Genomic DNA, 13222 nt, shown 5'->3' with positions numbered 1-13222 from the left:
CTGTCAATCACGAGGAAAATAATAACCAATAAGGTTGCCTGATTTATTGATTTCTTCTTTCTTCCACGACTTTGTCTTGATGAATTTCCATTTGGAGTTTGTGTGGCGTTTTTGCCATCCTCATAGATCGCCAACACCTAGCATCAACTCTTATATTGTCACCTGCTCCGTCCGAAAATCCGATTGTCATGGATATATCCTTGGGTAAAATAGTTCAGGCCTTTCTGTAGAACTTTCTTAGACAACATAGTAGCATTTGGCAAATAACAGCAATATTGTCAGGAATCCTTTAGAGAGAATCATTTGGTATGTGCTGTTCAGTGGACATTTTGCTAACGTGCTGCAAACCTTGTGGAGCATAGCTTGTTGGACATAGCAACAGTAACCGTAACTTGGCGCCTGAATAGGAAAGGTCTATTATCTGCTAGTCTCACATAGCCAGATCTATCTCCGCACTTCGTTTACGCTGTGCCAGCGCCGGAGACAGGTCTGGCTGGACATATTACCATTCTGCAATAGGGGGAAAAAAACACAGTATTTCTTTAAACCAATCACAGCCGTCTTGGGCGAAGCCAGCCCCGGACGCAGCGACGGTGCTCTTGCAAAATAGTCTGGATCGAATCTGATTGGTGCCGAGAGAATCTCTCGGCCCGAATCAGATTAATTTGCGTCGCCAGTCTCGCCACTGATTGGGCAGTGTGACAACGAATGACAAGGTTTATTGCCAAAACCTACATCCGTTGAGTCAGACTAATTATCTGCAGACCTCTGAACTACGGAAAATTGCAGCTTTACAGGTCCCAAAGAACACAGTGGCCACCATCATTCGTAAATGGCATTAGTTTGTAACCACCAAGACTCTTCCTAGACCTTGCCGCCCGGCCAAACTGAGCGGTTGGAGAAGACGGGCCTTGGCTAGGGAGGTGAGCAGGAACCCGAGGGTTACTCTGACAGAGCTCCAGCGTATCCTTGTGGAGATGGGAGAACCTTTCAGAAGATCAACCATCCAGGCAGCACTCCACCAATCAGGCCTTTATGCTAAAGTGGCCAGACGGAAGTCACTCCTTAGTAAAAGGCACATAACAGCCCACTTGGAGTTTGCCAAAAGGCATCTAGAGGATTCTCAAACCAAAAGAATCAAGATTCTCTGGTCTGATGAAACCAAAATGGAACCTTTTGGCCTGAATAGCAAGCAGCAACCTCAGGCACCACTCATCACCGGGCTAATACGATCCCTACAGTGAAGCATGGTGGTAGCAGCATCATGATGTGGGGATGTTTTTCAGAAACGGGGCGACTAGTCCTGATAGAGGGAAGGATGAATGCAGCTAAGTACACCGAGATCCTTGAAGAAAACCTGCTCCAGAGCACTCTGGACCTCAGACTGGAGGGATGGCAATTTGGACGTGAGATTTGCAACCAAATCTCACGTCAAGCCTCAGACCATGTACACAAGTTTGACAATAATGTCATGAGACTGATTCGGACTGGCATCTAAGCACAGCGCAGCCACATAGGCATATTCATCACTTCAAAATATGTAGCCTACCCTACGGCAAAATATAATATTTTGTAAAGGCCTCTTCTATATGTCATATATCCCTAACATAAATGGGTATTTTCCAATTGTTTGGGTAAACAGGTTTTTGGTGTAAGAGTAATTTCACTTTCATTTTGAGCCTATAGACTATGCGGCCTTACAAGCCTTAAAATGAAAGCAAAATTAATATTAATCCAATCAATCAATGTACTAGTGACATAATTATTAGCAATCAAAATTAACAAATGAAAAGCAATAGGTAGGCTTCAAGTCACTTAGGCTTTTTAAATAAGAGCTTTGACAGTCATATGGGTAATGTCATGCTCTAGAAGATCTATGCAAGTCCTGTTGTTCAGCCAAGGTGAGAGGATGGGCGAGCGAGGTAGGCTATGAACCTGACGCTCACCAGTTTCTCTAGGCCTGGTTGAAATATGATCTTTTACATTCACACAGGTTTTAGCTCTAATTTGAGATTTTGCTACTTTGTAATTTAATGTCACAATAATACATTTTTCTGTATGGAAGGTAAAGTAACATTATTATTGTTAGTAGTAGTAGTAGTAGTAGTACAGTAGAAGTAATAGTAGTAGTAGTAGTAGTAGTAGTACTATTATACATCCTCAAATTGACATGCTGTCTGATTGTGTGAATTTGCATGTGAAGTATTCCTTAAAATAAAATTGGAAAATGCAAGAAGGTTTTCCGGAATCTTTCCATGCAGAGTTGTTATTTGATGAGAGTCGGAGAAACGTCTTGTTTTGGCTGTATTTCGTATCTCCATCCCATAGGGCGAGGCCAGAATATGTAGGGGAGTGATATTTAAATGACGATAGTTTTCATCTGCCACATTTATCAACGCCTGATCATTCCTACGATGGGATTGGCCGCATACGAATGTTTGATAGATCACACGTGGACGCTGTCGTACCATCGTTTCTGTACTCGGATCTGTGCTTGGATCGGCGCTCCTTTGATACTGTAAATGAGGGCCAATGACCCTAAGCACACAGCCAAAATAACAAATGAGTGGCTTCGGGACAAGTCTGTGAATGTCCTTGAGTGGCCCAACCAGAACCCAGACTTGAACCTGATTGAACATCTCTGGAGGGATCTGAAAATGGCTGCACACCGACGCTCCTCATCCAACCTGATGGAGCTTGACAAGAACTGCAGCGAAGAATGGGAGACATGGGAGCCACTGACCAAAAATAGGTGTGCCAAGCTTGTAGTGTCATACTCAAGAAGACTTGTGGCTGTAATTGCTGCCAATGGTGCTTCAACAAAGTACTGTGTAAATGGTGTGAGGACATATGCACGTGATATTTCAGTGTTTTATTTTTAATACATTTCCAAAAATGTCTAAAAAAACGTTTTTTCACATTGTCATTATGGGGTATTGTGGGAATTAATTTAATCCACTTTGGAATAAGGCTGTAACGCATCAATATGGAAAAAGTGAAGGGGTGTGCAGACTTTCCGGCTTGACTGTACATTTGCAATGTTAGCCTCTCTGGTTCTCTTCTACTCTTCCCTGCTCTACACTGTCCCTCTCTGCTCTGTTCTTCTGTACTTTACTTTATTCTACTGTACCTGACTCTGCTCTGCTCTCCTCTACTCTGCTCTACTCTATTCTGCTGTGCTGTGCTATACTCTACTCTATTCTGCTCTACTCTATTCTGCTGTGATGTGCTATACTCTACTCTATTCTGCTCTACTCTATTCTGCTGTGGTGCTCTGCTCTGTTCTGCTTTACTCTGAGATTCCCAGTTCAGCTCTGCTCACTGCACTCTCCTCCAGCCATTATAAAACACCTACAGGCTAGCAGACTAACAGGCTAGCACCCTAACAGACTAGCAGACTAACAGGTTAGCACCCTAACAGGTTAGCACCCTAACAGGTTAGCAGACTAACAGGTTAGCACCCTAACAGGCTAGCAGACTAACAGACTAGCAGACTAACAGGCTAGCAGGCTAACAGGCTAGCAGACTAACAGACTAGCAGACTAACAGGCTAGCAGACTAACAGGCTAGCAGACTAACAGGTTAGCACCCTAACAGGTTAGCAGACTAACAGGTTAGCACCCTAACAGGCTAGCAGACTAACAGACTAGCAGACTAACAGGTTAGCACCCTAACAGGCTAGCAGACTAACAGACTAGCAGACTAACAGGCTAGCAGGCTAACAGGCTGGCCCCACTGACTCAGCCAGAGAAGAGAGGGGGAGATGGAGAAGTGTTGTAGGAGTGGTAGGGAGGCAAGACACCCTGGCAAGATTTAATTGGGGGTGAAAGACTGTGATGTTTTCCTTGGTTCCATGTGTGTCTGGGGGCTTTAATGAGGAATGGCCAGAGTGGGGGTGAGGGGTGGTGAGGGAGCGACTGGCCTCCTTCTCACCGCTCTTATGAGGGAGCGGGAGGGGGGGGGGGGGGGGGTTATGGAACAGCCAGCTAAGTTCTGGGTGCAGTTAACAAGCTAAGAGTGTGAAGTGACTGTCGCCTTCTCTGTAGTCTGCACACACACATGCATGCACACTCACACACACACACACACACACACACACACACACACACACCCCTCAAAAACACTTCAGCCCCTGCCCCAGAGTCGCCTCAGGGTGAGACACTTCATTGCGAGAGGGACCATGTTAAGAGGAAGTGTGACCTGCTGCCAACTGAGCCAAGTACTCCTTACTCTCCATCGCACGCGCACACACACACACACACACACACACACACACACACACACACACACACACACTACAGTAAATATTACATTTTTGTTTCACTTTGGAGGATACAAACACAACACAATTCTGTCCTGTCCGTACCCCTCTCTCCTACTGGTGTTTTTGATCACACGCTGATCAACCTGGGACCCGGGGTTCAAACGCACGGAGTGATTAAGGGACCAAGAGGGCTGTATTGGGACCCGTGGTGACAGATTTGTGCCCATATGAAAACTCCCCTGAACCGCTTAGTCATGTCTGCGTGGCTCCGCCTCCAGGTCTCCCACCAGCTTTACAGCCTATTAGAGCCCCTCCAGAGTGCGGGAAGTGACTCCAAGGTGTTCTCCGTTTCCTCCCGGAGTCTCGCAAATCAAGCGTCGACATCAGAGGGGGTGCTTCACACGGGGGGCGTCGAGGCAGGTGATCAGAGGGAGAGAGAGACCGCTCGTCTGGAAGGACTCCGGACACACTACCACCTCCCCCCTCTGATAAAAAACAGAGGAGAGAAAACAGAGAGAGGCAGCCTTAATAAGTCACGTGTCAGAGAAAGAGAGGGAGAGAAAGAGGGTAACGGAGAGAGAGAGAGAGAGAACCATCTGTGTACAGGTGTCAGAGTATGTCTCTTTACAGTATGAGTGGTGGCTGTGTGGGTTTGACCTAAGAACCTCCCTCATCCCCTGTGTTGGTGCAACCTACTAGTTCACTCAGACCATGCACTATGTGTGCCCCCCCCCCAACATTGTAAGCATATTAACCTGTTTTAATTCATGGTAATCCTATTATTATGGTGCAAAACATGGCAGGTGTGAGGCGCCCACTTGTAAATGATGGTTTTATTATCATTACAGTTTTCCTTGACATGCTCGAATAACTCAAAAAGTCCTTAAGCAAAAATGCTAGAACTCTCTGAAACTACAGACCCACCACGATTCACCCATAGGTGGCGCTATAATAAGCAATTTAGTACACAATGCAGGCATTTCCACCCTGTTGTTGGATGAAAATGGATGAAACTTGTACATGTATTGTATGTCTTTCCTCATGGGGAACAAATTTGCCTCAAGAACACAATCTCTGCCATGATGGATTTTTCTGCTGGTCGCAAATTTGGCAAAACTTACCAAAGGTTTCTTCTCATAAATCTTAAGTTCGATCGGTCTGAAATTTGGCCTATGTGTGGTGCATGTCTCCATATAGGGCGTTAAAGGAGTAGTAAAGGGAAAAATCATGTTTAGCCCTGTTTTAAGGTTACTTATGATCATATACAGTGGTTCAGATCAAAAAGTTCACAAAACTAGCACTTTTGAGAAAGTCTGATAAATGCTCTACCACCGTTTAGGTCATACAATGGATGTGGGTGGGCACCGTGAAAAATCATTCAAAAACATGTTAAACTCTCGATTTCAAAGACAAGAAGTTGAAATTATCAACTTTCTCAAAAGTGCTAGTTTTGTCAACTTTTTGATCTGAACCATTGTATATGATCATAGGTAACCTTAAAACAGGGCTAAACATGATTTTTCCCTTTTCTACTCCTTTAAAAGCTAAGACATCCAATCCAAGATGTTGGGGGGAAACTGGCATTTTTGTAAAAAAAAAAATAAATAAATTGTCCACAAAATCCAAGTGCTTAACTTTTTACAACAGTGACCTAGGGACTGGGCTTAAAGAGAACACTTTAAATAAAAATTACAGCCATTTGACAATTTTGGCGGGAAGCTAATGCTAATATACTAATACTAATGCTAATACACTTTATTAAACTCATCTTCTCATGAACTCTTTACCCAATTCAGTCCTGGACCAAAAGTGGTAGAAATCAGCAGGTCCAAACTCCAGACCATGAGTAACTACACCACAACACTATGATGCAACCCTAGGTGGCGCTATAATAACTAATTTAGTACACAATGCTGGCATTTCCACAGTTTGATGAAAATTTATGAAACTCTGTACACTAATGCCTTTCCTCAAGGGGAACAAATTTGCCTCAAGAACCCCTAAGGTCTGCCATGATGCATTTTTCTACCGGTTGAAATTTGGCAAAACCATTATAACTTTTATTTTCTATTATATTACATTACATTATTTAGCATTTTATGCACTTTATAACAAAAACACAAGCACCAGTGATTCCCCTTCACCAAGAATAACCATTTCATGACCATTTTCTGCTAAATGTTCTCCCAGAGGGGAATGCCTCTAGACCACCCTAGTAGGGTCCCAAATCCATTACCTTTTGGGGCCCCTTAAACACCAGAGCTGGCCCTGCTCATGTCATCAGAGCTAAGAGCCCCTGCTGAGTTCTGACAAATTCCTTGAGCTCCTGGGTCCACAGATTCTAGAAATAAAGTCACTTTTCCACTGCATGAAAAAGGCACAACTCGACTCGCTTTTTTTGGGGGGGGGGTTCTGTTGGGCAAAATGTGAGTACAGGCGAGACGAGTGCCTTTTTGTACGTGGCTGTAAGCCAGCGCACCTATAGCGTTTGTCCGGTTATCACTCCCTCCCTCCCTCCAGACAATGTTGGCCTGCATCTCTCTGTTGGCACCACAAGAGGCAGTAGTCCCAGCACACCAAAATCAAGAAAGACACCAAAATCAACCCTCCGATATCCACTGCACAAGTAGAGTAGTGGTGAGAGCATTGGACTCCCACCCGGGAGACCAGGGTTCGAGACGCGGTGGGGATGACTTTATGTTATCCTCAGTGTAACTGCTTTAGCCACTGACCGCTACCATTAATGTTATGGAAGCTTCTGCTAGTTCTTGTGAGCTCATGAGCTAACTGGCTATCCCACTCTTATTGTGCTGGATTAGCATTGAAAGCATTGGAATTGATGTGTCCAGGCGACAAGACCTATCTTAATTTATCAGACATTATTTCATGTCATTTCAATTCACAGCTATTTCAGTGGCATGACTAGCTTCCGTCCTACCAGTCCTGAACAGAAACAAGCCAGCTACGTGCATAAGCCAGGCTGGACCTGGCCTGGTTTTGTATCACCTCCTTTGAGGTTTCAAGTGAGAGGATGTGAAAACACAGATTACGGATTGGTCAGGTGAAAACACTGCAGACTACTGATTGGTCAGGCAAATGACAAAGGAAACTAAGCCACTTGTAGACAACTGTATTGAAATTGATGAAATTGATGAAATTCACACAGGTCCTAGCTTGAATTTGAGATAGTTTGCCTTCAACTTGAAAAACTCTCTTGAGTTAAATAGGGAGAGTGCCAAAACATTTTGTAAAACAGTAAAATTCTAGCACCAACGGCATGCTGTAGTAGAGGTAACTCATTTATTGTCACAATACTGTAAATGTAATTGAGAGCTATTCAAGTGGAATGGTTTATATACACAATTAGAAACACATGCTGCCCAGGTCGCTGTCCCTAATGCTGGTTGATAGCGCATTGTGTTGCCTCTGGGTATGAAATGCGCTATACAAATAAAGCTTTGATTGATTGATTGATAAACTGTGCTAACGCTTCAGTGAAGAGATGTAAGGACTCCTTGCCATAGTAAATGTTATGATAACATTGTGGAATATTGTAATATCATTTGTATACCAGTTTCACTGTTTCACTCATGTTTACATAAGCAAAAACGTGGAAACCAAAGTGAAAAAAAAAAAGCGAGTGGAGCCAAGTTGAATGAGGTGGAAAAGTGTCATAAAGGGGATGAAGAAATCTAGATTAAAGATAGAATGCAAATCAGAGTGCAAATGACCATCTCTCTTTTTCTCTTTCTCTACCACCTTCTCATTTGTTTCAGATAGTTATGAACGACTCTGTCTCCTCCTCTCTTCTCCCCCCCCCCCCCCCCCCCCCACACATGCTAGCCCCACCCATTCGTTTGAAGCCCCGCCCTGTCCAGTCTGCCTGGGAGGGGGAGAGGGAGGGGCTCACAGACAGGAGAGAGTGAGGCCATTCACTTACTGCTTCAACGCCCTGCCCTGCCCTACTCCACTCACTCAGCCTCTCTATTTCTCCTTCTCTCTCTCTCTCTCTCTCTCTCTCTCTCTCTCTCTCTCTCACTCTCTACCTCTCTCATTCTCTGTCACACACATACTGGTTCTCTCCCTCCCTTACTCATTCCCTCTCCTCCCTCCCCACACTCACACACTCCCTCTCTCTCTCTCTCTCCCCTCTCTCTATCTATCTCCCTCTTCCCTCCCCACACTCTCTCTCTCCCTCTCTCTCTACCTCTCCCTCCCTATCACACACACACACACACGCACACAGGGAGTCTCTCTCTCTCATTCACCTCTCTCTCAGGGACGGGTCAACAGCTCAGACAGGAACCCAGTTCCACACCGGCAGTGCAGAGCGGAGCAGTGCAAGGTGCACACACCCACAGACTCCAGAACGCACACACACACACACACACACACACACACACACACACACACACACACACATACACACACACACACACACCACACACACACTGAGACTGGATGGTAGAACTTTGGACCAAACAACAGAAGAAGAACCCTAAGAACCCCCAAGAAGGAATTAACCTCCAGAAGAGCACCGAGGACTTTCAGAACAGATGGGATTATTACAAAATGACTTCCTGTAGGAGAGTGGTTAGAGCGTGAGAGACAAGAGAGGACACGAGGGGAGGCTGGTTGGACGTCTTCTCGCCCTGCTGTGTGGACCGCTGCTCAGTGATAGGCTACTACGGCTCTCCCCTGCCGCAGACCCCAGACGCCCTCTGGACCTCCCAGACTCCCCGGACCCCTCCTCCTGCTGACCTCCGATCCCCGCCAGGAGCCACCCAGCCGTGCAGCATGCCTACAGCTCGCGCACGGAGCGCCCTGGGAGTCTGACCCCCCCCTCCCCACCCCCCCACCATGTGCATATGGACATCCCCCGTGGCCGGCCTCCGTCCCGACCCACCTCCCGGCTCCTCCGCCCCCCCGCCGCCCTCCTCCTCCTCCGCTCCACTCCCCCCCCTGCCCGGCGCCGCCTCCCGGTGCATGGCCTGCCTGTCCCTGCTCCTCCTGCTCGCCCGGCCGGCGCTGGGGCTGTGCCCGGTGGCCGCCGCCCGCGACCCCCTCCAGGCGCTGGCCAGGGGGGTAGGGGGGAACTGCTCCTGGACCCTGGAGCGCCACACGCGCAGCTACAACCACCTGGAGGGCGACGTGCGCCTGAGGAGGCTCTACTCCGCCAACAAGTTCTTCCTCTGCATCGACAAGACGGGCAAAGTGGACGGAACGCGGAGGAAGAACTACGCAGACAGTGAGTACAGCGCTTTCTCTCCGTTACTCTCTCTTCCTGTTACTCTCTCTATCGCTCTCCCCGCGTGTTACTCTCTCTCTGTTACTTTCTCTCAATCTCTCTCAATCTCTCTCCTTCTGTTGCCCTCTCTCTCTCTCTCTCCGTTACTCTCTCTTTCTGTTACTCTCTCTATCGCTCTCCCCGTGTTACTCTCTCTCTCTGTTACTTTCTCTCAATCGCTCTCTATCCCTCTCCTTCTGTTGCTCTCTCTCTCTATCTCTCTGTTTCTCTCTCGGTTGTATGGCGAGTCCTGGGAGGGATTCCTGCTGCTGACACATTGTTTTCTTTATGGTTGGGGTGGAACTCTCTCTTATCTGAATACTTTTATAGTGGGTCCATCCAGGTTCGTCTAACACCCGCCTACAGCTGGCAAGCCGGCGGTCTGGCCTGGCCCGTGTGCCTCGCTCTGTGTGTTGTGGTGTTTGGCTCCCAAGGGGGGGGGGGGGGGGAGGCGTTGCTAGGAGGGCAGGGAATGCCCTGGGTGGAAGAAGTCGCTCAACCCCCCCCCCGCGCCCTGGGGAGTCCTGGGCCGATGTTTACAGGAAGCCGGGTTCGAGGACAAAACTCGCCGCATCAGTTGGCTGCGCTAGCCCAGGGGATGGGCCGCGTCGGGGGTGTGCTGAGAGTTGCCCTCGCGTAGCGGGATGGCAGATGGGATTTCGAACCCGTTCTTGTTTTCAGTTCGGTTCGCTCACTCGCAACTCTGGTTTATTACACCAGCAGGCAGATTGTCATGTCAGAATGAATCCAGAGCCCTTAGATTTCAAAATGTTTTCAATAGACAAGCCAGCACAGATTATGAAAGCGTGTGTGTGTGTGTTTCCCTACGTGCGTGTAATTGAGTGTGTGTGTGTGTGTGTGTGTGTGTGTGTGTGTGTGTGTGTGACAACTTCAAACCACACATACTGGCAGGTGCACGTTGCTGGTTTGCGCTGGCTGTGCGCTGGTTGCTTTACAGGGCAGTCATAGATCTGTGTGTGTGTGTGTGTTTCTTGTACACAGTTAAATCCTCAGATCCACCCATCAGCATGCGTCTCCCTGAGCTCCAACAGATCACAGTACCTGCTAGGACTGCACCTCACCTCCGTGTGTGTGTGTCTGTTTACGTAGTGTGTGTGTCTGCTGTCCCCAATTTCCTGATAAGAGACCTGGTAATTAATGGGACACCTGAGATGAGAGCGCAGGACTGGGCACGCACACACACACTACACACGCACACACACACACCCTCCACATGTCTGTCCTGTCTGTCAGGCAGCTGACCTGGTCAGCCTGCGTGTCTCTCTGGCCCAGAGCTGACCTCCTAGCTAGCCCGTTGCTGGACGGACCACAGTCGTCTACCCCTCTGACGGTCATGTTTATGTATTTGGTCGTTAATGCCTTATTACGCAGGAGGGTGACTCACAATTTTCCATGCTACTGCGGGCAGCAGCTGTGACGGCCCACCGGTCGACCAGTCAGCCAGCCAGCCAGCCAGTCAGCAAGCCAGTCAGTCAGTCAGCAATCCAGCCAGTCAGTCAGCCAGTCAGTCAGTCAGTCAGTCAGCCAGTCAGTCAGTCAGTCAGCCAGTCAGTCAGTCAGTCAGTCAGCCAGTCAGTCAGTCAGTCAGTCAGTCAGTCAGTCAGTCAGCCAGCCAGTCAGCAAGCCAGCCAGTAGACCAGCCAGCCATTCTGTGAGTTAGCCACTCAGCCAGTGATCTAGTCATCCAGTCAGTCAGTCAGTCAGTCAGTCAGTCAGTCAGTCAGTCAGTCAACTAGCCAATCAGTCAGTCAGTCAGTCAGTCAGTCAGTCAGTCAGTCAGTCAGTCAGTCAGTCAGTCAGTCAGTCAACTAGCCAACCAATCAGTCAGTCAGTCAGTCAGTCAGTCAGTCAACTAGCCAACCAATCAGTCAGTCGGTCAGTCAGTCAACTAGCCAACCAATCAGTCAGTCAGTCAGTCAGTCAGTCAGTCAGTCAGTCAGTCGACTAGCCAACCAATCAGTCAATCAGTCAGTCAGTCAGTCAGTCAGTCAGTCAGTCAGTCAGTCAGTCAGTCAGTCAGTCAGTCAGTCAACTAGCCAACCAATCAGTCAGTCAGTCAGTCAGTCAGTCAGTCAGTCAGTCAGTCAACTAGCCAACCAATTAGTCAGTCAGTCAGTCAGTCAGTCAGTCAGTCAGTCAGTCAGACATGCGGTCAGTCAGTCAGTCAGTCAGTCAGTCAGTCAGTCAGTCAGTCAGTCAGTCAGACATGCGGTCAGTCAGTAAGCCAGTCAGTCAGTCAGCTGGCTAGCCAGCCAGTCAACCAATCAGTCACTCAGCCAGTCAGCTTGCTAGCCAGTCAGTCAACCAATCAGTCACTCAGCGAGTCAGCTGGCTAGCCATTCAGTCAATCAGCGGGGTTCCTCAAGTAAGGCAGTCAGTCAGAGAGTATGCAGTCTCTCATCAATGCAGAGGAGAGTTGGGAAAACCACTCACCTTCTGCAACCTTTTAATACTGCACACTCCTCCCATTTATTATAAATACACAATGAGTTGAATTATAGCTCAGCAGGAGATTTCTGTTTTCTCACCAAACAGGGATTTGGTGTTTCATGTCTAACAGCGATGGCAGCTCCTGTCAGACAATATTGTAAAATGTTTGAAAGACACCTGGATCTGACACGTTTGTAATTCACTTTTGGAATATTAGCACTTTGGAATATTAACAGATTGAAACTGATACTAAAGCCTTTAGTTTAAAACATTTTTTTTTTTAAAGTTTCCTCAGTCCCTGGAGAGAATAGAGTTAGTAGAGCATCTGGGGTGAGGAATTGGTGCCTTTCCGCGGTCTTGTCAGAAGAGTTTAGAGGCTTGTACGGGGCGGCCCGCCGTGAAAAAGTGCAGCCGCCAAAGCGTCATGTTCTCATAGTCCTTACCTCCATCCTCTCATTTCCTTCACTGGAAAGAAAGGTTCTCTATTGACACACGCACGCGGCGAGGGCGTGACTCTTTACCTGCACCCAGGCAACAACAGCACACTGCCAAACCAGCGGTCATCTTGTGTTTGCCCTGAAATTAGGAAAGTGGGTCTTGTGGTCAGTCTGTGGTCGTAGTTGACCGAGAGAGGACCTGCTCCGGCCTGTTCTGTCCTGATCTCTGGTCAGGTTGCTGCTTGTGTGACTCTAGTCACACGATTCAATTAGACTGAAAAGCTCTTGACCTAGAGTATTCCTTGATACCGATCCGCTGTGGGGGCCATAGATTAAAGAGGAGAGGCTGGGAGGAAGTGATGTATATTTAATGAGAGTCCACTGACACAGATACCGTACCAGGGTGCCATGTCGTGGGCACTGTCCCGCTGCAGACACACAGAAACACAAGCAAAGCAGACATGTACAGGAGAGCAAAAGGATTGTCCAAAACGTTCTGATCAGTGGAAGAGTCTCTAAAAATGTTGAGCGAAATTGCTGTTCTGAGTGAGAATCAAAAGCAGAAACACTCGATCATTGAAAGGAAACCACCAGCGATGGCACTCAAATATGGTCAGAAACACTGGTACTAGCTAGAGTAGAGGGATCCTAGGCTTTGATTATAGAAAACCAGATTTAGTCCTGGAAAACCGGCAAACCAGATTCAGTTCTGACAATTTAGATAGCATGTTCGCTAATTGTGATTAGCATTCACGCTAACTTTGATGAGAAAAATAATGATTA

The 13222-nt window shown here is 47.5% G+C and overlaps 1 protein-coding gene across 1 annotated transcript in view; it reads left to right on the top strand.

Moving 5' to 3' along the window:
- Positions 1-9124: 9124 nt before the first annotated feature.
- The window catches only part of fgf22 (fibroblast growth factor 22), a gene marked incomplete at both ends in the record, with an annotated part of 49722 nt that continues 45624 nt past the window's right edge, over positions 9125-13222 (top strand). The window contains one exon of the mRNA XM_084459096.1: positions 9125-9512. Coding sequence (XP_084315222.1) covers positions 9125-9512 — 388 coding nt within the window. The remainder of the gene's footprint in view (positions 9513-13222) is intronic.

This window comes from Borostomias antarcticus, assembly GCF_949987555.1.
Source record: "Borostomias antarcticus genome assembly, chromosome: 26".
In the NCBI taxonomy this organism is placed as follows: Eukaryota; Metazoa; Chordata; class Actinopteri; order Stomiiformes; family Stomiidae; genus Borostomias; species Borostomias antarcticus.
This window is presented reverse-complemented; position numbering and strand designations above follow the sequence as displayed.